Source organism: Camellia sinensis, chromosome 4 (assembly GCF_055761805.1).
Source record: "Camellia sinensis isolate YWXY chromosome 4, ASM5576180v1, whole genome shotgun sequence".
Lineage (NCBI taxonomy): Eukaryota > Viridiplantae > Streptophyta > Magnoliopsida > Ericales > Theaceae > Camellia > Camellia sinensis.
Window position 1 is genome coordinate 189,182,539 of NC_138964.1, and position 26,327 is coordinate 189,208,865.

The window sequence follows — 26,327 nt, forward strand, 5'->3', positions numbered from 1 at the left end:
CACAAAATCTGCAGAGAAAAAAAAAAAAAAGACTGCTGGAAACAATCTGCTGGGAGGAAAAAAAAAAAAGTTACAGGGAAAATATGTGGGCTGTATGCATGGATAGGTGTCATATAAGCAAAAATTCTTGCTTAAGAAAGGAGGTAGTGTTCTCCTAAAATACTTCAAACAAGCAAGAGTTTAGGTAGAATTTGAAATACTAAGTAAGAGTTTGTGTAGGATTAGAAATTTTACCAATGTCAATCCATCCTATTCCAATTAGACAAACTCCTAAAATATATATATATATATATATGCTGTAAAAAAATCTTAAAAATAATAAGTGGCAAGTTGGAGGCCCACAAAAGAAAAGGCCCAATTAAAAAATGATAGCCTAGAAAAATCCATGATGGCCTAAAAAAAAATCTGCTATAAAAAATGGTGGCAAGTTGGAGGCCCACAAAAGAAAAGGCCCAATTAAAAATGGTGGCCTAGAAAAGGAAAGGTCCATGATGGCCCAGAAAAATCTATGATGGCCTAGAAAAAAAATCTGCTATAAAAATGGTGGCAAGTTGGAGGCTCACAAAAGAAAATGCCCAATTAAAAAATAGTAGCCTAGAAATGGAAAGTTTCATGATGGTCTAAAAAAATCCATGATGGCCTACCAAAAAAATCTATTGTAAAAAAAAAAATGATGACAAGTTAGAGGTCCACAAAAGAAAAGGCCCAATTAAAAAAATTGTGGCTTAGAAAAGGAAAAATCCATGATGGTCTAGAAAAATTCATGATGGCCTAGAAAAAAAATTTACTATAAAAAAAATGGTGGCAAGTTGGAGGCTCACAAAAGAAAATGCCCAATTAAATCTTGGACCTTACTCATGACCCTTCAAAAAAATAAATAAATAAATAAATAAATAAAAAATCAAGTCCATAAAAAGGACCCATGCAACAAAAGTAAATGGCCCATGGACTATAAAGGGCAATTAACCCTTTATTTTTTAAAAAAAAAAAAGATCAAGTCCACAAAAAGGACCTATGCAACAAAAGTAAAAAGGCCCATATAAAAAGAGCCGTCAACCCAAAAAAAAAAAAAAAAAGAGGCCAGGGACCAAAGCAAAGAAATAATCTCATCCAAGACCTAAAGATCATCCAGATAAAAGTGTCAAATTATCGTGACTCGCACAGTTAAGAAAATTCACTTGTGCAAGTCACGAGGGGCATTTGTTGGCACATAAATTTCAACTAAATTTATGACACGTATAGAGCCTATGATAGAAAGGTTGTAGGTAATCACTCCCTAAAAAAATATCAATATGATCCGTTGAAGTACATAAATAAAACGGCGTTGTATCTCAACAACGTTATTCAAGATACTCAAATGACACGTGGAGCCTACGAAAGATGACACATGTAGAACCTACAGCAAGGACACCACATAGGATGAAACCCCAAAGATCATTCCGGTTAATCAGATATACGATTAATCAGATAGCGCTATTATTCAAAATTCAAATGGCGCTATCATTCAATTTGGAATTCAAATTGAAGATAAGGCATTCCTATCACCTGATGGCCCTCTACAAATATGAGGACCATCACACAAGACGGGAGATCAAAAAATCAGAAGTGAAAAGATCAGAGAGAGAGAGAAAGAAAGAAAGAAATCGAGAGCTAAAGTCGTTACAAGGAAGAAGAAGAAGAGAAGCCTAAAGAACTCAAGAGCCTACGCTAATGGTGATGAATAAGTGAAGGGTTCCAAACCCAAGAATTGTATTTTGTATTTGAGGGTTCAAAACCCATAATAATTTCAATAAAATATTTATTTTTCTTAAATTGTCTTTTGTTGTTTATTTTGTTCTTCATTAATTGGAGGTTTCATTTGTCTAAAATGTGTAATTAACGATCTGAAATACAGATCAGAAATAAGAACCTACTATTCAAATAATCAACACTATTTAGTCCAAAAACTAAACAGTGGATATTTGTAACATAAAATTTTAAAATGTGTTGAAATACTTCATGTTTTAAAATTTATGTCTACACATATATATCACACATAAAAAATAATAATTGTCGTATATGCCGTGTCCATATTCTGTTTTTTTTCAAAATCGCCGCGCCTCATGTCCGAGTCCGTGTCCATAATTAATAATCTAGTAGTCAGAGTTCAAATTGCCTAATCTTCAAATTCATAGTCCTAGTAGAAATAGAACCAGTTTTGTTATTCATTTGGAGAATTTGGTATTGTGTCTCTGAAATTTTGCTTTGCCTTTGTGAGGATGTCTTTCCTTTTCCTCTCTTCTTCTTCTCTTTTATGTTCTTTGGAAAGAAACAAGGTTGCCATTCACAACCAAGAACAATACCTTTCCAGTATCAAAACACCACCGAAGTAAGCCTAAACAAACCCAATCCTTGACCCTATCTTTTGACCTTCGAAATTAAGAGCAAATTGATATCGAGAGTTTCCAGCACCACTCTTTTTGAAAATCCTTCAACCTGCACTTTTGAAGATTGAACCAATTTAAAACTTTTCCCTTCTAAGAAACCACAAATTCTTTCTTCTCCCTTATAGAACCTAACCCTAGAAAGAAACTCTACTCATGGCCACCGGCCACACATCATAGGTTAAGACGAAAGAAACTTTAAAATATGCACAACTTAAGAAGAAATTGCTTTCCCTTTCGAAGCACACACAAGCATAATTTTAGTTTCATATGCAACTAGACTTCAAGCACCCTTGAAAGCCATCCCTTTGAAATCAGTCTTCTGAACAGCATGTTCGGTTCAGAACTTTAAATGCTTGCAGTTTCATTAGAAATATGTAGCCTGAAGATTCATGTAGCAGTTCAAATAAGAACAGAACTAAAATTACTTTAGGTTCTCCTTTAAATCCCTTAAATAATACAGCTTCATATATTTCAGTTGCAGCACATGGGAAGCCCAGAACTTCTATACTAATTGCAGCAACACAAATTTGTGCACTCATTAGCTGTTCAAATGGAAACAGCCAGAAAGAAAAAGTGATTTTTCAAAATTGCATGGGAGCACTAGCATGCACGTACATACAGTGAGAGATCCAAATGAGTTTGAAGGAGAACTCTTGGAATAAAAGAAGGGCAGGAAACAAGCCCAATTTGGCCTCAACCTATTTATATAGAAGTAAAACCCAAGAATTACAGTGATGAAATGTGTGCCAAGTTGCAGGTTGGAGATTTATAATTGATGGACCTTAAGCCTCACTCTACTTGGTACAGTTGTTATTATACATGTGCAGCAAGCTCACCAAAGCCAGAGCAGACATGTACTTTTTAAAAAAAAAAATGGCGCACCATTAGGCAGCAGTGCCCCCAGTGCAACTTTATTGCCCTCGGTGAGTGTGACCTCTTCTTATTCTTGAACAAAGTTCATTATCAATTATAAGCTTCAATTTGCTCTTTCAATACAAAAACATGCAAAGGAAGGATTGATCTCAATATTCATAGTGCAAAACTTTTAATTGTATCTCAGCAATGGTTTCCGCATGCCTAAATGAGTGGATATGAATAGATTTATTTCTACATTTACATCATTAAAATCATCATAAGTAATCGCCGGTGAAAAACACAGTATCTTACATAAGAGATTTCCCACTCAACAACTATGTAAAAACTATGAACCGAGCAAGTAGAATGGCGGCCAAGCAAGACTCGTGGTCAGTTGTCCAAACAGATGTCTGGTCAAATCCTGGGTTAGCCATATAGTTTAGACAGCTAAGCCCAAGGGTGGACCACCTCAAGGATGAGTCCACAAAGAGTAGGATTATGCTCATCGCCTCCGCAAAAATCGTTGGACAGGGGACACGTTCCCACCTACGGTAGAGTAACATGAGCAGGTGGTAGCACAAAACTCTCAAAGATCAACTCAGGGAGTATAAGAAGGTCTCTTACCCTCCAGTTCAAGGTACGCCATCCTTAGCAATTACATTACATTTGCACCATATTGAGAGTTCACCTGCAAGTACTTACCAACTAAACCATTAGGGCTTGTTTGATTGGGCTAGGATTGAGATTATTAATCTATGAGACTCACATTCAATTGTTTGGTTGAAAATTTTATTATTCAAATTAGATTTCCAATGGCTTTGCTTGTTCCACCAAAGTGACGAAATTTTTAATCCTACAACTAATAATGCAAAACATACATATAATTAGAACTATATATTTTCATATCTATTGCAAAACAAATATGGACAAGAGAGAATTACGCATCTCACTAAACCAGCTGAATAACTAATTCCACGCTAATTTCATTAATTGTTAAATCACCTCACTATTAGTCTTACAAATTAAACAAGCCCTTGGAGTGCCCCGGCTAAACACCCTCAACCGACAAGGGCTCACTGTATGTGGTTGCAGGTCATCGGCGAAGAATACACCGGCATTGATTTCTACAGTAATCATCTACATCATTTAGTGTGGTCCAGTTTTTTTACCCCAAACATTGACCAACTCTTATTATCAGAGTAATAGAAATAGAACACCCACAACTACTCAAAAGCTGAATTTTTCTTGAACTAGATTGTTGTCCTCCGTAATAACACCAATGACAACATAAAATGTGCAGGCATGGTTTGATTATTACATTATAATAAGTACTTTTCTTGCTTTTCCATATCAATTTTGTTTCAATAACACAAATCAATTGGCAGATTTCAAAACGAGGAACATAATACAGACATGAGAATCTAATCAGGGCAATAAATAGATGTAATAAGAAGATCAAATCTAAAAAATACAAAATATAACAAAACATACAAATGTATATATATATGGTGTGTGTGTATATATATATAGAGAGAGAGAGAGAGGGGGGTACCAGGAGGTGATGTTGATAAGGGATCTGGTAATATACCAGTTGCTGGACGAGTTTGGATTCAAAAAAGAGTAATGCTATAGCGCAAAAATTCGAGCTTTTCCCAAACTAAGCCTAAAGTTATTTCCCAAACTAAGCTAGTTTGGCCGAAATTTCCAAAATAAGCTGAAGTGTGTTTACAAAACAGGCATCCAAAATAAGTTGAAGCGTGTTTACAAAACACGCTTTCAGCATGTTTCTGGTCTAGGAGCACAAAATGAATAAAATCGTAAAAGCGTGGTTACAAAACACGATTTTAATTAAGAAAACATTGTTCCTATTAACGTTTTCATCTGAGCTATTTCTAACCACGCTTTTAACATACTAGTGGGTGGCACACACGATGTGTGTGCAATTTAAATAAGTAGGAATAAAAAAAAATAATAATGAAATTAATATTATAATGTGTATTTAGCTTAAGTGGTATGGGTTCTCGTACTTAAACCCATGGTCATGGGTTCAAGCCTTGCCCATCTCAAGACACCATAAGAGTTATGTGTTCACTTTATAATAGTATTTAACATATATTAAAATGTAATCAAAATAAAAGTCAAGTAAGGTTGTAGCTCAAATGATAGTGCTCATGGGAGAGGCACGGGGTTCAATCCCCAGCATCTCCAAACTCCATGTGTCAAGAAAATTATTGGTTCAAAATTAAATATTCTTTAATTGTCAAATAATTATCTTTTGACAATCCACTTTATAATAATTTTTAGACCTGAATTGTAATATTTTTTATGTTGACATTTTGAAAAAATTTGTATTTTATAGAGAATTTTTTTAGTTAACTAAAAAAAATATTACTATTCAAAAAAATTTGTATTTTATAGAGACTATTGACGTTTGTTTGGTTCACTAAAAAAATTCTCTATAAAATACAAATTTTTTCAAAATATCAACATAATTGTTTAAAAAATATTATTATTTAAGTCTAAAAATTAATTTTCTAGACCCAGTGATGTGTCAAGAAAATTATTGGTTCAAAATTAAATATTCTTTAATTGTCAAACAATTATCTTTTGACACATCAGTGGACTCACTTTATAAATTCAATGATGTGTCAAAAAGATAATTGTTTGATAATTAAAGAATATTTAATTTTGAACCAATAATTTTCTTGGCACATCATTAAGGTCTAGAAAATGAACTTTTAGACCTAAATAGTAATATTTTTTAAACAATTATGTTGACATTTTGAAAAAAATTGTATTTTATAGAGAATTTTTTAAGTTAACCAAATAAACGTTTTACTTTTTTTGATAAAAAAAAATTACATAATAAATATATAAAGTATAGAGTAAGTGAAAAAAAAAAAATTAAGGAGGAGTTGAGTTGAATTTGAAAAATAACAAGAGTTTCGAGATGCAGGGAATTGAACCCCATGCCTCACCCATGCAAAGCGTGGAGCATTACCATTTGAGCTACAACCCGCAAGACTTTTATTTTGATTACATTTTAATATATCTTAAAAGCGTGTTAAAAATAACCCTTTTACTTACAAATGAAAACGCTAATAGGAACAACATTTTCTTAATTAAAAGCATGTTTTGTAACCACACTTTTACGATTTTATTCATTTTGTGCACTTGGGCCAGAAACATGCTGAAAATGTATTTTGTAAACACGCTTCAGCTTATTTTGAAAATTTCGACCAAACTATGTTTAGTTTGAGAAAAGCCCCCAAAAATTCTACTAAACATTTTATTAAAATGTCTCGTATGTTATTTGACTACAATTAATCCCACACCCATGTAAAAGATGTGAGTCTTATATAAATCCTACAGTTATGTGACATATTTAATAGAATATTTAATAAAATTTTTAAAATTTCTAACATTTTTATTCAAAAAAAATAACAAACATAACAGTTAGGAATAATTAATCAATGTCTACTTATTGTACCATGACCACAAACAAAATAAATAGATTGCCTCTCGTCCAGAATGCTGTATCACGGGTCCTTTTCATGATCTGAACGATTTAAAAAAAAAAAAAAAAGAAGAAGATAGAAATTGATTCCATAATCATAATAATTTATTTAATTTATTATGTTTGTCATTTCTCGTAATATCACAAATAAATTTCCATTGCTTATTTATGCTAATTTCATATCATATCACACTCCTATTTTTGTTGACCTCCGATCATAAATAACTTCCCCCTATATGATTTTTTAAAATTTACTTAATAAATTTAAGCTTAATGAATTAAATTGAGTTTAACTCTAGCTATTCATAAATTATGAGTTGCATTGTTTATATTTTTTGATTTTTTGGCTGATTTAATTTACTAAACTCTTACTATGTAACATATCGGAATTTTAATTTTATTGTTGCAAATATAGTTTCTCTTTTTTATTTGGGAAAATTAATCTAAAGTCTCTGTCACATTTTTAGTAATGAAAGAAATCCACAATATTATTTTGTAATGTCTAAAATCTCTCAACTCAAAACCTATAAATCACAGAAAAATTTGACATACTAGAGAGCTACTCTCCCCCTGCACCTCTCTGTCTCTCTACAACACTTTCTCTCTCTCTCTCTACACAGACTATGTTGATCCTCTCTTCCTAGCCTCAGAAATACATCTTCTCCACCACAGCTAGGGTTTCTTTGTCATCTTTAATCTCCTCGTCTTCCAAGCTCAACTTGATCTCTTGCTCGCTGCCTCTTCGATTAAGCGTTCACAAGTTTCCGTGCTTTGTGCTTTACTACTCTTCGAAGGCTAGAGGAATGGTAGAAATGGTGCAAAACAAGGAGTCTGTGGTGGCCGTCGCCGCCTCCAGCTCCACGACGTACCTCGGCTAAAAATAATTGATGGGTATGTAAAGAATCGTTTTTAGAGTTGCACAAATTGTTACAAGTGAGTTTATAGATTGTGTTCGAAGATAGATACGTAATGGATGAAGAATAGATTAAGAGGTCTGGAAGTGAATACAGAAAGTATGATTGGGCTTTTGAAGCTATGGACTCAAGTTGACCACAGAAAAGTAGAATTGTCTTCATGAGTTTGTTTGGATTTAATTATATAGATGGTTCTCTATTCTTTCATCTCACATTTCTTTACAATTAATTGGATTTCTTTCATTCCTATGTTTTTTCCCCATCCATCTATAATCTTGATTTTTCTTGTTTTTGGTAGAAAAATTTTCTGGTTTGAACTCAGAAAAATTCTTGCAAAAACCAAAGAAATTCTTCTTTCAATGAGTCAGTCTCTCTCTCTCTCTCTCTCTCTCTCTCTATATATATATATATATATATATATGTGTGTGTGTGTGTGTGTGTGTATTGTTGTTGCTTATGTTGGTGATCAATTTGTGTATTGCACATTGTGATTGAGAAGGCAATTCAGAGAAAATCTCTAGACTAAAATCTAGAGAATTTCTCTGACCTTCCCAAAATTTCTATAGAGAGAAATTTGAATATATATATATATATTGATTGTTGTTATTGTTTATTTGGTTAATCAATTTGTGTATTACACATAGTAATTGGAAAGGCAGAGAAATTTTTTTTTTTAAACCCAAATAAATTCTTACAAAAATCAGAAAAACTCTTTAGACTGAAATCCAGAGAATTTCTCAGACCTTTTTAAATTTCTCTGGAGAGATTTTCTAAAAAGTCTAGAGAAATCAAAAAAAATTACTTAAGGAAATAATTTTCTGCAGCCGGTGATGACAAGGTATTAGAGCTTCAGATTGTTAACAATTTTGAAAAAAATGTGATTTTCTCTGGAAAGAAATTCTCTAAGAAAAATTTCCATAATTTCTCTAAAATAAATTCTCTAAAAAGTCTAAAATTTCTCTAAAGAGTAAGAAATCCAAAGAAAATTTCTCTAGAAAGAATTTCTTTAGAAAATCAAATAAATTCTCTAGATCGAATTTTAATCCAAACACATCCCAATCACGTGTTCTCACAAGGTAACCATAGATAAAATCTGAGTGATTTCAAGTTAAATCTCCTTTTTTTCAAAAGTTGATTTCTTCAAAAGGATTAAAAAAAATCAACAAATACAATAGATGACTTACACGATGGACCAAATCCAAACTATCAAAAAACTGCATGTTTCAATTTTTTAACTAATGAAAGGTTTGATCTCCAAATAGATGATTAACGACAGGATCAATCTGAACATTTGAACAAATGCATGATCAATGCTACCATTAATGAAAGGTTCAATCTACACAAATCCTGCTAATACTAGAAGCTTGCACAATCAGCATAATTAGTTCAAACACAGACAAGATAATAATCAAATGCACTGTGCCCTTAAGAATTGCAAACAGATTCAAATCACAAAAGGTGTTGCAACTTCATAGAGCAATGTCTATGCTCATCTTGTACTACTTAATTTCAACTAGTCCTATCCAAGACACAGGATTTCTACATTAATACACTTCCAACAAAAATACAGCTCCCTTTCCATGGAATGCTGGTTCATTCCATCCATTTACAAAAATAAAGAAAGCCTTCCCATTGAGCATTTTTTTAGTTCTTGAACATTGAGCATCCTCCAAACCTGTAACTTTACTCCAAAAGAAATCCCATGAATATTAAACTGATGATTAGCTGTTAAGGGTGGAGAGCATGCCACCAGTTGCAGTTGGTAACACAACCTCCCAGCCAGGTCCTTTCAGAGGAAGCAAACTGACAGCAAAGTCAGGCTTCCCATCTTCAGCTAATGGACCAGCAATCAGATCACTGCGGTCTAAGATCCTTTCCAAATCTTCATCACTGACATCTGTCTGTATCATCTTGTCTTCTGCATCTTCTTCATCACGAAGCAAAGCCAGCAGCTCCTCTTCCTGAAAAAAATTACATCTTTATTGTTGTAGTCCAATATTATAGAGAAGCAAATACTTTAACATCTCCATTAGATCCCAACCTTCCCCGATCAAAACATATAGGACGAGTGAGAAAAATCAAGAATTTGGCTGGTGCAACAAAAAAAGAAAAAGACTGGTCTGTCATTTAGGTGAGAAAAGAAAAAGAAAATGGTTGTGCTTTCTACTTCCAAAGGTATTATACTCATATCTAGAATTGGCCCCCTATATAGAACTTGGCCAAGTCAACCCACATAGCTCCCAACCAAAACTCCACAAAGACCATCACAAATGTTTGTGTATGAAAACTATGAATCTTTAATCTGACTAAAAATGAAATTAAAAGCAGTGATAAAAAGTTATATGTTAAATCTTTACTTACAAATTTAGAACTTACTCAGATAAATAGCAAGGAACATTTCAACATATACTATGTCCTATGCAAAGGGTAGAGGATAAAACTAATTAACAGAGAAAGGGTAGAGGATATACAATAGGGGCTATAGCTGTACTCTTCATCTGACCATAGAAATTTGTTGCTACAAAAATATCGAGGAATGAAAAAAGAAATTATAATAGAAGAAAGCATCATTGAGAAAATCTTAGATCTGACCCTGGCACTCTAACCAAAAGCAGATCTCACAAACTAAAACAGAAACATACTGAATATGATTACAACAGATATCACAAACCTCCATGCCATCTATCCCACTAGGCATGATCCTTTCTTGCTGAAATTGCCCTTTCCCAATCACCACATGCTCAAGCTTCAACTTACTGAAAGCTCTTTTCAAAATTCGACCCTGGTAGCATACAGTTCCTCAGTTTCTTCACAATATATATAGAATTAAGCTGAATTATTTTCAAACAAGAAAGACAAGGACATCCATGAGTTACCTCAACAGACTGAGCAGTTGACAATCTATAAACATGAACAGGCTTTGTCTGACCTATTCTGTGACACCGATCCATTGCTTGTAAGTCCATTTGAGGATTCTGTGATGCAAAAGCAATAAAATACATATTTAGATATTCAAAAATGTCAAATGCATCCAAAGAGGCACAAACAAAACGAAAATGTACCCAGTCACTGTCATATAAAATGCAGGTATCAGCTGCAGTAAGATTGATACCCAGCCCGCCAGCCCTAGTGCTGAGAATAAATACTCTGTAATTACTCCCCTCATCATTGAACTCCTGGATCTGTATGTGAATTCAAAAAATTTGTCATTAAACAAAAAATAAATTCACATTTATCAACAATTGACCAATAGCAAAAAGTAGCAAGTCTGTGGCACAACAGAACAAAATAATTGACAGCACAACATAGAGGAAGTCGATATGCCATCTATACTAACAGATTCTGGACCAAAAACCAAAATTACAAAAACCACTCTATGGATGAATATAATTCAGCTTACCATTTACCAATCACTCTCTCTAAACAACAGCAATGAGCTATTTCAAAAACTTCACCCATACAATTTCAATAGTACCTTCTACTTCAAGTATCTAAAACTCTAAGGGCCTGTTTGGTTGTGTAAGATTGGAAGAAAAGCAACACCAATTTCAGCTTGCTCGCAACCAACTGCAGTTATGGCTGAGCAAAACTCTAACAATATGATAGCAAAATCAGAAATAATGGGATTTGCATAAACAAATCAGTAGACACCATAAATAATACCTTTGCTAAAAATAAGTGCAGGAAGTGCAAAAGAAATTCTTTGTTTAAATTAAAGATGACAAGAGATGGAAACAAGCAGAATAACTTACTACCAGGTCCAAGCCCATGAACTTGAATGGGGAATATAAAAAATGAATCGAAATGAATTGATTATGCAACAACAAACAGAAGATAATTGGAAGAGTAAAACACCCATAAATTGGACAATCTATTAAGATTACAATTGTAGAGAACAGTTTTTAATGAAATTCCAGGGATAGTTAATAGCTTCCCCTCCATCATCATTAGCCTAGCTGGCTAGCTGTACTTTCAACCTCAAAGGTACATCATAACATTTTATGGAGAAATATATATGTATCTATATAGGTCCAAAACATAAATAAATAAAAACTTTTTTGAAAGGACCAGAATTCTCTAAAAGACTTTATCCAGTATATTTAAGTGTACAAAAAAGACTTCAGACAGTGTAGCACTGACCTGTCTTTTTCTTTCATCCAATTTCACACTGCCATCAATTCTACAAACTTCAAATCCCTTTTCACTAAAATAGTAATGCATGATATCCAAAATCTTAGTCCACTGAGAGAAGATCAGAACCTGTTTGCCAATACAACAGATTATGAGAAGGAAGATCCGATAACTAGAAGGAAAAAAAATAAAAATAAAACAAGTTACTACTTTACTTGCAAACATACTTTGTGCTTGAGAGCAAATAGCTTTGCTAGTAATCTGTCCAGCAACAGAAATTTGCCGCACTGCTCAACTATCTGTTCTACTGGTGGATAGAAATCTGTCAAGATAGACAAGCAAGAAAATGGGTAAAGAATTTGAAACTCCAGCTTGCTTTAAATCTAAGGACATTGCAAAATACATACAAGACCCATCAAAGGCAGACTCTAAGAGATCAGGATGGTTGCAGTTCTTCCGAAGTTGAACCATTAGATTATTAAGCTTCCCTTTCATGCCACGTCCTGCCATCACAAAAATTTGTAAAATATCACTTTAATAAAGAGGCAAGTCAACCATTAGATATAACCTTCACGTACAATATGGGGAAAAAAAATGGCCGGAACCGATGAATACTCAAGTCAAGACTGCCTCTATGTATGTCAAGTATGCACACCCAAGATCAAAAACCAGGTTGGAGCTACATACACCAACATAGTGGAAGCATGATACCACGTCATAAAGTCACCCAGATACACTTCTTACCAGAATCTGATCACCAACCTAAAAGACATCAAGAATCTTACTCTAGGAACAGAAGCATGCACAGTGCTCCCCACAGCAAATCATGCTTAGTCAATATCTTAGACAAAGCCCCAGAAGGAATACCCTCTTCTGGAATTATGCCATTGATAGGTAAACAATCCTACAAACTACTAAATTGACACCTTCCATTTCCTCAAGACTATCTTCAACATAATCTCAAATCCTTATTTGTACAAACTGTGCTTTGAAACTGCCAATTTTATCATTAGAGTTCAAAAAGAAATTTTCATTTCCCCAGTACAGCAGAAAAGAGTATCAGCAAGCAGTAAACAAGAAACAGGGAAAAAATATTTCTCTTAATTCATTTTTTTTCCAGTTCCACAAGTAGCTGATGCAGCTCTTAAGCAAAGAAAATCCATTACCAGTGTCCACCTTGTCTCGCAAATAATTTTCAAGTGTTTTATTAACAAGATGATCCTGGAAGTTCCTTTGATGCTCAGTCATGCTAGCATATAAGATGATCTCCTTTTTTCGAGGGAGCATCTGCTCAACGTCTGATTTCATCCTGCGGAGGAGGAAGGGACGCAAGATGGAATGAAGTTTTGCAACCACCTGCCAGCATCAAAACCACCAAGTATTATGCATAGAACCCAACTAAAATGGTGTCAAAAGGGGAGAGTAAAGACACACAAAACCAGAATAGAATACACACTTGGGCCTTTCTCTTCTCTTCCATTTCTTCCTTCATCGCTTCATTGGTGCACTTGCCCGAAAGATCAAACCTAAATATATAATCATGTCGTTATACAACCAGGGAAATGCAAGTAACCACTTATCAGTGCAAAAAATAAATGCATAAAAAAAGAAACAGACAAACAGCTAAGAGGAGCAAACTATGGTTCAAAATCATACTTTAGAGGCAGAGGATAAAAACTTTACATCAGTGCAAATGGAAATCTTCCACAAAAATAATTGTATAAATTTTGATCTTTCACCAGAACCAAGTCATTTATGTGGCATTGAATCAGAATAACAAGGCCTGAATATACTGGATATGCCTGCCGAGAACTTGCCGGACCTGTTATCTTTCATTTCTTCTCTTTTCTTCTCTCAGATTCAATGCCACATATACTGGATAATGTCTGGATCAACATAGAATTTGTATGACTTGGTTCTGAATCGAAATAACATAAATAAAAGTGCCTACAGGATTTATATGTTAATTAGTGTATATATACATGTATCAATGCCTGCATAATATGGGCTCTATAACTATTTTTCAGAGTAGTTTATTACCACAAAGAGAGAGAGAGAGAGAGAGAGAGAACCAATTCAGCAAATATCATGAATCAGCTTACAAGTATATCAACAAAAAGAAAAATCATATTTAAATTGTGAACAACAAAAAGGGCAAACCATACTGACCAAGACTCAAATTCTTCATGGGATGAGAATATATCAGGCAAAATGAAGTTCAACAATGACCAAAGTTCTGCCAAGTTATTCTGCAGAGGAGTGCCAGTTAATAGAAGCTTATTTTCAACAGGTAACCACTTCAATTCCTTCAGCAATTTGCATTTGGAGTTTTTCAACCTGTGCCCCTTTAAGAGGAAAGATAAATAGTTTAGATACAAGAGCTAAAGTGTCCAATGGGAAATTCAAGATTCAGCATATGCTTACTAACACAAAAGCCCAAGCGCACGAGAGAGAGAGAGAGAGAGAGAGAGAGACTAGTTAGCCAGAGGATTTACCTCATCCACCACCATGTATTTCCAATTGTAATGCCTCAAGTGTTTTCTCGCATCATTTAGTGCAACCTCATAAGAAGTAACCACAATGGGGAATTTGGAACTTATTGTTCTTGGCATGTGCTTCCTTCTTAAATCATCCCTTTCTTTCCTATCACCATGGTAGATAATTGAATTCACTGATGGCGCGAACCTTTGAATAAACAAAAAAGAAAAGAAAACAATGCTTTGATATTAGAAAAAAACTAGAATTTGAATAGAGGATGATATGAATCAATACAATTCATAAAATATACAGAGATATAGGCTGTGTTTGGTTTTGATTTCAAAACATGATTCTACACTATAGTTTGAGTATAATGTTTGTTTAGCGTTTTGGAATCACGTTTCAAACGCTCTGCAGAAAGCTCTGTCTCTGCTTTATCTCAGCCGCACATTTCAGCGTTTATTTTTTGAAAATTTTGCCTGACGGGACGTCCAGCTGGTTGACCGGAATAGTGAATTTTTTTTTTTTTTTTGGCAACTGATTTATATAATCGAAAAAAAAACATTTTCTAAAATTTTTAAAATTTTTTATGTGCTTTAAAATAATTTTGACTTGTATATTTAGTTATGAGTTGTAAATTTTTGTATCACATATCAAATGTCACATCAATAATTCTCCACTCAAATCAAAACCCTTTTCAAAACTATTTACCAAACAAATTTTCTACACTCAAATCATAATTCCACAACACACAAATTCAAAATACAACTCATACTTTCAAGTCACATTTACAAAACTCTACCAAACGCTACCATAAATTTTAAAAATTAAAAAAAAATTTACCTTGATATCTCATTAACCCAATTTGAGAGAGTAGACAGTGGAGCAATGACCAAATAGGGACCATCCAACCCCTTCCCTTTTAAATGTGCAAGGAAGCCAATTGTTTGAATTGTCTTCCCAAGCCCCATTTGATCAGCAAGGATGCCATTCAATCCATTCTGCCAGAGAGAGATCAACCACTTCACACCTTTAAGCTGATAAGGCTTCAACTTTCCACCAGTCAATAGGGGTACCAGTTCAGCTTGCTCTTTCGCAACTCTCTCATCCTCAGTGAGGTTCATATCTTCAGAGGCAGATCCTTCTTTAAATCTTGTAAGCATGGCTGCAACAGCTCTCGTGGCCTTTTTCTGAGGAGGTTAAAAATACATGACATGTTACAGATTTTGCAGGGCAGGAAATAAGTTGCCAAGTTTTAAATACCTCACAAAATAAAGTGACCAAAAAATGACAAGATCTACTTTACACTTGAACAAGACACAAACAAGCCAAATAAACATACAAAGGAATCATCAAAGGCATTTTTTCTATGCTCTGATAAATCAGGATAATGGAATTGCAGTATTCATATATATGACATAATAAAATATATAAAATTGCATATTTTGGATGTGTTACTCAAGTGTTGATTTCTGCAATTTTTAAAAATTGTCAAGTCAACACATCAATGTTGCGTCGCGTGTCCGTGTCATGTCAAATATCCTCATTTATGATTCTTAAACTAACATATATACATCCAAAAGAAACCTGACGCAATATAGATAAAAGACCAAAGCAGCAGCAACAATCATTATTCCCAGCTTAACTAGGTTGATATAAACTACAACTGTTTTTATTAAAACAATCCCAAGAACACTTTCACATTTTTTAGAAGGTTCCAAGTTCCAACTATTATAACGTAACATGGCCATTGAGCTTTCAATTAAACCCAATCCAGTGACACTGCAGAACAGTGGCATTAATTCAGATTTGAAAATTTATAATCAGCTCAATATCCTTGATTTCAGTAGAAAAACTTGTTATCATCAATCATCACAAATGGTTCTTTACTCTTCTTATAGATAAACTCAGAACTCAAAAGCTTCAGTTTCTTTTACTTAATTAACATATTATAGACATAGTAGCATGAATTCCATATTGCACAAAAGCTGCTGCTATACACATGATAGAAACAAACTACATGGACCATGCATGAACTTCGATTGCAGTTTGTGGCCGGTGGTCAAATTTCAAAGCATCATATATATTGTCATGTTTGGTACACATACCCATTCCCAAAAAACATATAGTGTAAAAAGAACATGGTGTTCCAAGATGAAACAAGGGGACCAAGCAGTAAGTTCAGTATCAAAATCTGAGAAAAGTAAAAAAGAGAAGGCAAGGCTTACATTGTTGAACTGTGCAGCAGCTTTTCTTTTCATACCACGACCTTTCTTTTTTCCTTTAACAGTTTCATTGTATTCATCTGCTCCATTCTAACAATATAATTATATAATAATTTAAATCAGCAATAAGATAAAAAGCACCCATATAAAAGTTTCATCTGAAAGGGGCATGAGAGACTACAGTTGTGATATCATCCATCTTTTCCAGCAGAAATTCTGAATAAAGCTGGGTTTGTGTTAGAAGCTCATCCAATTTGGTGAACTGGGTGTCATTCAATTGTGGTGTCTCAGGCTCATTTGTTCTGTCATCTTCTTCCTTCACCCGAGCTTCCAGCAACTTCTCTTCTTCCTCAGCCATGGCTTTTGATATAAGAGAAGAATCTCCATTTTTTGCATCAAGGAGTATTTCCTCCTCCAATTTGACTCCAGCTTTCTCATCACAGATTTCCTTCATGTTAAATGTATCATAATATTAATTAGATATTACACAATTGAGAGAAATCCAACACTACTTACGAAGGCACATCAAGTAGAAACTACTAAACTAGTAATTAAACCCTCTCGCCTAAAACCAGACATGGTAATGGGAATGGGGCAAGAAAGAAGGGGAATTGCAACTCCGAGATAACAAGAAAAAACAAATTAAGGTCCTGTACATAACTGACAGTAGGAAAAAGAGTCAATACATATGACCAGGCATGTTAGTATTCCATGTTGAATGTGTCAATCAAGTAATAGCCTAAACACAATCTTCTAACAGATACTTTATTAAAATCTAACATAAACATTCAATGCAGCAAAATTCAATAACATGAAATGAAACCAAGTAGTAGTTAATAATCATGTCACAGTAACTTTTCAAATAACAAAAAATGTGGAAGTAAATTGGAGAACTAAAGAACTGGGAACAAAATACTACTTTAACCACTTCACAACTGCTAAAACTACAATAAAGGCTCATTTGGCAATGGGCTTCATCATTTGTCAAGGGTACATTTTAGCCAAAAAAATACTATAAATTATTGCATCACTATCTACTTTTCTGCACATCTTTTCGTAAAAAATCAAAAATTTATTAAAATAATATATTACCAAACGAGGTTAGCCAAAAAACCAACGAGCCATACAAAAAAGTCCAACATTACTTCCCTTCTATCTACTTTTTGCAACTTTTTTTTTTTTTTTTTTTTTTGTAAAAAACTAAAAAATCATTCCCAAACATTTCGAACTTTTTCATCTAAACCAACCCTAAGTGAAAGCTAAGGATCTGTTTGGTTCCCAAGAAAAGTTGAGAAAATTAAAAAAAAGGGGAAGGAATGTCAATGAAAGGCTTCTTATCTGAAGCATTTTCCATGTGTTTCCTTCGTTTTTACTGATATCAAACAGAGGGCAAAGCAATCCTTTCTACTGTGTTTAGTACCTAGAACTAAACGGATAGCTAAGGATCTGCTTGGTACCCAAGAAAAAGTAAAATTAAAAAGGACAGGGAACAATGTCAATGAAAGTACTAGTTTATCTAAAGTATTTTCCATGTTTTCTTTAGTTTTTACTATATCAAGCATTCCAAGGTTTCCTTATTTTTATTTCCATTACCAAAAAAAAAACAAAACAAAACAAAACACCCATAAAAAAACAAAAACCATCTTAAAAAATAAATAAATAAAAACAACCCAAAACTCCAATGGTGAAGAAAATCAGAACAGAATAAAAAAATTGTAAATGCACATTTGAGACAAACAAGAAAAATGTGAGAAAGAGAAAGAAAATGAAGCCAAACCTCGTCCTCCAGTACGGAAGTCGGAGACTCTGCTTCGTTCTTCACTTCGGTCTCAGGCACCATCTCCGAGTTCCAGATCCTGAAAATGGACAACAACAAAAACTACTAAAAATACACTACAATAAAATTTCTCAAGAAGAAGAAGAAGAAGAAACAAGGGTTTACTGTTGGCAAAAATTTGAAAAACAGAGAATCTAAACTGTTTTGATTGTTTCAAAATTAGGGCACAGATATAAAAATAGAACAATCACGAGAACGTTGATGAAACCAGTTTGATTTGAACTTACTTTGAAATTTTTGGGAGAGAGATAGTCGCAGAGAAATGAAGGAGAGGTATAGAAAGTGAGACAGAGAACAGAGGAGAGAGAGAGTAGGGAGAGATACAGGGCGTAAAAGCTACTATATAGGACTTTTGAGTACACTATTAAATTAATTATTCCTTATTATTGTCATTTTCGGTGGTCTGGGTTGGAGCTTTGGGCGGGAAATCAAACTTTCATGTTTGCCCTGAATTGTTCGCCTAATTACAGCGGACCCGCTTTGGAACGTCGGATCACCATAAGTGGGTTCTGTGCTTGTACCGTAACGGGGTTCTGTGCTTGTACCGTTTTGATTGGTTTCCACTAGTGTTTTTTTGAAGGGAGGTTAATCAATAAATTTCATATTTCAGATTTGTGATTTATTATAATTTTATATTTTTTTTTGATTTATTTAGGTCAAGTTTGGCATGTGTTCAAAAAGTTAAAAAATTAAAAAATTATTCAAAAAGTTAAAAAGTTATCACTATTCACCAAAAGTCAAAAAGTACGGCTACACAACTCTCAATCTTAATTTTCCCCTACATACTAATTTATACAATTTTTTAATACAAATTTTTTCATAAAAAGTCAAAAAGTTAACCCAAATATTCATATTTTTTTCTCAACATTTTAGTCTAAAAATTCAAAAAATACACTTATTTAGGACATCCCAAACAACCCCTTAGTTCTTGTGAATTTGTAATAACTCATTTATCTGTCATATTACTATTAGTATGTCATATTTAAAAAAGTACATTAAAATTTTTAATTTATTTTATTGTCACATGTTACATTTGAAAAAATTACATTAAAGAATTTATAACTTATTTAGAGTATCACATCATACCCGTCATGTTGTCACATTTAGAAAAAAAATATTACTAAAGAATTTTTAATTATTTTTGAGTATTACATCATACCCCCGATATCACATTTAGAAAAAATACACTAAATAATTTTTAATTATCACATCATACCTGTCATACCTACCACGTTGGAGTGTCATATGTTACATTTGATAAAATTATATTAATGAGTTTTATTTTATTTTTTTGGATCTTAATATACTTACTACGTCGTCACATTTGAAAAAATACACTATGAAGTTTTTAGTTTTTTTAAAGTGTTACATTAATACTTGTCATATTGGGGTGTCACATCATATTTGTCAAATTAATAAAAGGTATAGACGTCCATTAAAACACTGTCAAAATTGAAAATAAGATCACACGAAAAAAAATTCTCTACTAATAAGACTTAACACATCAATAAAAAAAAAAACTTGAGACTAATTATAATACTTGTGTGTGAAATGAAATTTATTGGTAAATATCTATTTTTTTAATGGTTTTCTTGGTACTTATTATAAAATCTTCAGATAAATACAATACAAAAAAATATATAGAGAGAGTTTCACTCTTACAATAAAATAAATTATGAATTGTTTAATTTATCAATTTAAATTTAAATTTTTTTAATTTATTGTCAATTTAAATTATTTATCTATTTTTGCTAAGTAAAATATACAAACAAAATATTTTAATCATTAAACTCAATATAAGTGTACATAAAATATCTAAAATATTTTTTTATTGGTTTTATTAACAAAAATAGATAAATATTTAGATTAAAAACGAACTAAAGTCTGTTTGGTAACGTTTACGTTTTCAGTTTATATTTACAAAAAATTTATAAACTGGTTTTTGTTTATTTTTAGAAAAACATAAACTACAAACTCGTTTGGTAATTGACAAAATGTTTTTAAAAAAATTAAAAATATGAAAAAGAGTGAGAAATGGCAAGTGGTGGCAAGTGGCGGTGGAAAGTAGTGACAGTTGGTGGTGGGTAGAGGGTGGTGGTGGTGGGTGGGTGGATGACGGTGGCGGGTGGTAGCCAGTGGGTGGTGGTGGTGTTGGTGGTGGCGGGTGGTGGAGGCAGGCGGGTGGTGGTGGGTGGTGGCGGGTGGGTGGGTGGGTGACGGTGGCTGGTGGTGGTGGGTGGTAGTGGTGGTGATGGTAGGTGGGTGGGTGACGGTGGCGGGTAGTGGGTAGCGGTGGTAGCAGCGGGTGGTGATGGTAAGTGGGTGGCGGATGGGTGGTAGTGGTGGCTGGGTGGATGGGTGACGGCGGTAGGGGTGGGTGGTAGCGAGTGGGTGGTGGTGGTGGTGGTAGTGGTGGGTGGTGGATGGTGGTGACAGGTGGGTGGCGGGCAGGTGGTAGGTGGTGGTGGTAGTAGGTGGTGGGTGGTGGTGGTGAGTGGTGGCAAGTGGCTAGTGGCTGGTGGTGGTGGGTAGCTAGTGGTGGATGGTGGTGGCAGGTAGGTGGTGAGTGGTGGTGGTGGTGGCGGTGGCGGTGGCGGGTGGTGGTGGCGGGCGGTGGATGGTAGTAGCGGGTGGATGACAGGTGGGTGGTGGTAGTAGTGGCGGCGGCGAGGGGTGGGTGGTGGTGACGAGTGGATAGCAGGTGGGTGGTGGTTGGTGAGTAACTGGTGGGTGGTGGTGGCGGGTGGTGGGTGGTGGTAACAGGTGGGTGGTGAATGGTGGTGGCAGGTAGTAGTGGGTGATGGGTGGTAGTGGCGGAAGACGGTGGTGGAAAATGGTGGCGGGTGATGGCTAATGTTGGGTGGTAAAAAAAAAAAAAACTCAAAACTCAAAACGGAAACATATTTTTTGAGTTTACATTTTTTGCCAAATTTATAAATTTGTACCACTGATTTATAAATAAAAAATTTACCAAACAAATTTTTATTTGAGTTTTTCAAATTTTTGTAAATATAAACAGAAAACTGAAAACGTAAGGTGCTATTTGGTAACACTTACATTTTCAGTTTTCTGTTTATATTTATAAAAATTTTAAAAACTCAAATAAAAACTTATTTGGTAAATTTTTGATTTATAAATCAGTGGTCTCAGTTTATAAATTTGGCAAAAAAATGTAAACTCAAAAAATGTGTTTCCATTTTGAGTTTTTAGTTTTTTTTTTTTTTTTACTACCCAACATTAGCTACCACCTGCCACCATTTTCCACCACCGTCTTCCGCCCACCACCCGCCACCCACCTGCCACCCACTCGCTACCACCACCCACCCCTCGCCACTACCACCACCACCCACCCGCTACCACCATCCGCCACCCACCTGCAACCACCATCTGCCACTAGCAGCCACCAGCCACCTGTCATCCACCCGTCACCAGCCACTACCCGCCACTACAATCCACCGCTTGTCACCACCACTAGCCACCACTCACTCGCCACCTACCTGCCACCACCGCCCACCACCACCATCACCACTACCCACCACTCACCCATTACCCACCACCACCCATTCGCTACCGCCCACCGCCTGCCACCGTCACCTACCCACCCACCATCCACCACCCACCTGCCACCACCACCTACTCGGTACCACCCACCACCCGCCACCGTTACCCACCCACCCACCCACCACCACCAACCCACCCGCCACCCATCACCATCACCACCACCTCCCACTCGCTACCACCCATCACCCGCCACCATCACCCACTCACCCACTACCACCACCCGTCACCACTACCCACTCGCCACCACCCGCCATCCGCCACCCACCTACCACCACCACCCGCCACCATCACCACCACCACCACCCACTCGCTACCACCTGCCATCGTCACCCACTTACCCACCACCACCACCTGCCACCACCCGCGCATCCGCCGCCACTTGCCACCACTTGCCATTTCTCATTTTTTTATATTTTTAAATTTTTTTAAACATTTTGTCAATTACTAAACGCGTTTGTAGTTTATGTTTTTCTAAAAATAAATAAAAAATAAACAAAAATCAGTTTATAAAATTTTTGTAAATATAAACTGAAAACGTAAATGTTACCAAACAGACCCAAGTGTTACCAAATGGCACCTTAGTGTTTAAATTAATAAAATTTAAAATTTATTACAATGGTCAAAATTATTTGGATATTTGTAATTTTTTTATTTATTTCAAAATTAAAGATTATTTTGAGAATTGATTTTTCAGTATTTTTTAAAAAATTTGATGCAAATATATATATATATATATATACGAAAAGGTAAATAAAGTAATTAACTTTTTTATAGTAACTTTTCAATTTTTTAGTTAAAATTAGGGAAAATTATTTTTAAGTCCTATTATAGAGACTTATGCTACATATGATCCTAAGTAAAAACTTATGTTCTCATAAGTTCTGTGAGAAGTTGGTTGACACATTTACCCTCAGAATTAGTTGTTAATATCATAAATAATTACAAAACCATATATAGAAAATTAAATTTTACCATATATCATAGCTACGTGGATGTGAATTTGAAATTCAAAATCCACGTGATATTTGGATATTTTTGCTTTGATTAGGCAAAATTTTAGGAAATAAAATAAATTAAATATGTTTTGTGTCTTTATTATATTGTGAACTGTTGGTTCATTTGAAAACTCATACATAAACACTGAATACGACGACATTACAACACAAATTCAAAGACAAATACAACCAAACGTTAGTTTACAGATAAACAATCTAACTTCGAATTCAATAATATATAATGAAAATAGTAAGTTTCATTCATAGTGATTCCAAGACTTTCCACGAATAAGCAGCATGTTCACATGCAATTTAAAAAATCAAAATCCCATTAAGTTTGCGAAACGTAACGTGACTTATACAGAAATATCGAATATGGCAACATCACAACACAAGTTCAATGACAAATATAACCAAACGTAGCACACATAAAATATGACAACGTTGCAGATGTGGGTTAGCATTACAATCTAAATGTAACGTCATTAGAGGCTAATGAAAGTGTGCCAATGTATGGTTGTACCATTTTCCATAAACCATCAACATTTTCACATTCAATGTTAAAAAATCAAAAACCCAGTAAGTTTGCAGAACGTAACATGACACACACATAAACACTAAATACAACAACGTCATAACACAAATTCAAAGACAACTACAACTGAACGTAACATGCACAAAATATGACAACATTGCAGATGTGGGTTAACATTACAACCTAAATGTTACGTCATTGGATGCTAATGAAAGTGTGCCAATGTATGGATGTATCATTTTTCATAAACCAACAACATTTTCACATTCAATTAAAATAATTAAAAACCCAGTAAGTTTGCGAAACATAACGTGACACGTACATAAACACTAATTACAACAACGTCACAACACAAATTCAAAGACAACTACAACCGAGCGTAACACGAACAAAACATGGCAACATTGCAGATGTGGGTTAACATTACAACCTAAATATTACATCATTGGAGGCTAATGAAAGTGTGTCAATGTATGAATGTACCATTTTTCATAAATCAGTAACATTTTCACATTTAATTAAAAAAATTAAAAAAATTAGTAAGTTTGCGAAACGTAACGTGACACGTATGTAAACACTTACTATAACATCGACACAGCACAAATCCAAAGACAAATACAACCAAACATAACACGCAATATATAACCACATTGTATATGTGGGTTAACATTGGATGGCTGTACTAGATTGTGAAAGCCATATCAGAAGCAAAAAACCTTACCTCTTTCCCTCAAACACTTGGAGTCCAAATTGGCAAAAACAAATAACACCACCCCCAACCTTGACGATAGCATCACCTATATCTAGATCTAAACCAGCAACATTTTCAAAATCCATCGAAATCTGCGATCAATGCGACATTCACTCCAACGGATTGCGCATACATATTACGCTTTCGTAAAAGTCTCCAAAAGGGAAATAGGATAAATGATAGAATAATTTATAATATGGAAACATATAAAGGGTATAATAGTACACTAATACCATTTAATCACAATGCATAGGACCTTATAGAATACCTTCCAATTTAAATAAGACTAACAACTTTATAAGAAACTACACAGGATTTCATATTAAATAAGTTATCATAATAGGATTTATAAATAGTTTTTCCTTAAAATTGTGACATTTCAATATGCCTAATTAGTTTGGACCAAAAAAAAAATATAAGACGTTGACAACCTAATACGTTTGGGAAGATAGTTTTGGATAAAATAATTAATAAAGACAAAATTAGTTAAAATAATCAATAAGATAAAAATATCATATTTAAACCATAATCATTTCATTTTTTTTTTCAAAACTATCAAATCAACAACAAAAAAAAAAGTTAATTATTATCCCAAACACAATTTTTTTTGTCAGGCTAAAATAGTTAAAAAATAAAGAGAATAACCAACTTTCCAAACCAATTTAAAATGAGTAAATTGCTTGTCTCTTTAAATTTTATAATTTTTCGAATTTGACTTCTAAATTATATTTTTCTTAATTTCCCTAATATTTATAATTTACTTTCAAAATTATTTTTTATTAACCTGAAATTTAAAATCTTCCAACATTCAAAACCCAAAATCTAAACGCTCTCTACTCTACAAATTCACCCCCAAACTTTCACTGCCCTTTTATTGCCAACCTTTATCACTTCTTTTTTTGTTTTCCTTTTCTTTTTTGTTTTTTTTGAATAGATGAAGCTTTATATATATTAAAACATCGGACTAGATACATCACTATAAAGGCTAAAGGTGAATAGTCTACCCAATTAGTAAGAAGCCCTTTTTCCAGCGTAGGAATTAGCGACCCAGTGCGTAATCCTATTGTTTGCTCATCAGGTCCATCCAAAATTCCATTGCCTCAGCTTTGAGAGACTATGAATGTCAAGCACCACTGCCATACACTCCTAAGGTGGCACATTTTCAATCACCTAAGGTGGTACACAAAGCTTGATTATCACTTTTAATCTCAACCATTGAGGCATTATGTGTTTGAGCTAAATAACAGCCAGATGGATTGCATGAGCTTTTGCTTATAAAGTAGAGGACGCTGAGAAAGATGAAACCAAACCGTCCAAAAGCCTTCATTTTAAGTCACGCATAATAGCAACTACAAATGCATTCAGATGTGCATGATTTAAACTTGAATCGCAATTGATCTTAACTCCACTGATAGGGTAATTTATATGTAAATTGGGCCGAGCGGGGTGATGGGCCGTTCTATAAGCCACAGTAAAAAGGGTTGAGTAAAAGAGCTTTGTAGCTAGCCCGGTCCAGAAAGAGCTTTGTAGTTAGCTCGGTCACTACGGTCTAAGTAGTAGCAGTTAGCTCGGTCATACCACTAAGGACCGGGGTATTTTGGGTTTTTTCTCAGAACCTTGCTATTGAATAGCTCGGTCCAAGCACGTTATGGATAACGCGGTCTCAAGAAGTGAAATTGAGATACAAACTGTAAAAGGAAGAGCCGAGATAGTTAAAGCTCGGTCGTGTCTGCCAGTTTAGCATGGCTATGTTATCTCGGTCGTTTTGTCATACTACCGAGGTAAAACCATCTCACTTGGTTTAAGTAGTGAGGGGGGTGTTGAAGGATAAGCATTATCTTTCAGGAGAGTGATTCCTAGGAGGACTCTACATGGAGGAATAAGAGTCCTACTAGGATTGTGCCACACGGAACCTATAAAAGCTTACAACATAACCTATGGAAGAGGTAACACAACTTTGATTCCCGAATACATAGAGCTTTTGTCTATTTGTCTATTTTGCTGACTTAGGCATCAGAGAGGTATCCAGCACACACCCGTCGGCTAGCTCACGTTTGTGTTTTCAGGGAGTAAAGCGACGACGTACGGAGAAGCGCAGACTT

General features: G+C 34.5%; 1 protein-coding gene and 1 long non-coding RNA gene across 3 annotated transcripts; both read right to left on the bottom strand.

Moving 5' to 3' along the window:
- Positions 1-3,475: 3,475 nt before the first annotated feature.
- On the bottom strand, positions 3,476-4,979 carry LOC145823198 (uncharacterized). The gene is made up of 2 exons (XR_014365448.1): positions 4,834-4,979; positions 3,476-3,969 (listed from the first exon to the last, which is right to left on the bottom strand). It is a non-coding gene; the product is annotated as an uncharacterized LOC145823198 (long non-coding RNA).
- Positions 4,980-9,114: 4,135 nt separating this feature from the next.
- CHR1 (chromatin remodeling 1) lies at positions 9,115-18,874 on the bottom strand. Of its 2 annotated transcripts, XM_028195573.2 has the most exons (17): positions 18,611-18,874; positions 18,324-18,402; positions 16,728-16,994; positions 16,550-16,636; positions 15,165-15,511; positions 14,339-14,528; positions 14,013-14,188; positions 13,300-13,369; positions 13,010-13,199; positions 12,251-12,346; positions 12,071-12,165; positions 11,853-11,972; positions 10,775-10,894; positions 10,589-10,687; positions 10,384-10,494; positions 10,184-10,230; positions 9,115-9,673 (listed from the first exon to the last, which is right to left on the bottom strand). In XM_028195573.2, exons 2-16 carry the CDS (start codon positions 18,384-18,386, stop codon positions 10,207-10,209), a joined length of 2,055 nt encoding a protein of 684 aa, XP_028051374.1. In that variant the 5' UTR covers positions 18,387-18,402; positions 18,611-18,874; the 3' UTR covers positions 9,115-9,673; positions 10,184-10,206. The 2 variants fall into 2 exon arrangements, with proteins under 2 accessions (XP_028051374.1, XP_028051373.1); XM_028195572.2 differs by lacking the exon at positions 10,184-10,230.
- Positions 18,875-26,327: the final 7,453 nt, after the last annotated feature.

Bases quoted from the DNA above. Each gene is read 5' to 3' on its own strand.
- CHR1 (XM_028195572.2), bottom strand. From the start codon at position 18,386: ATGGTGCCTGAGACCGAAGTGAAGAACGAAGCAGAGTCTCCGACTTCC. The intron at 13,200-13,299 runs GTGTGTATTCTA...TGATGCTGGCAG, and splicing joins AAGAGAAGAGAAAGGCCCAA to GTGGTTGCAAAACTTCATTC. The intron at 10,495-10,588 runs GTAACTCATGGA...GTATGCTACCAG, and splicing joins CAACTGCTCAGTCTGTTGAG to GGTCGAATTTTGAAAAGAGC.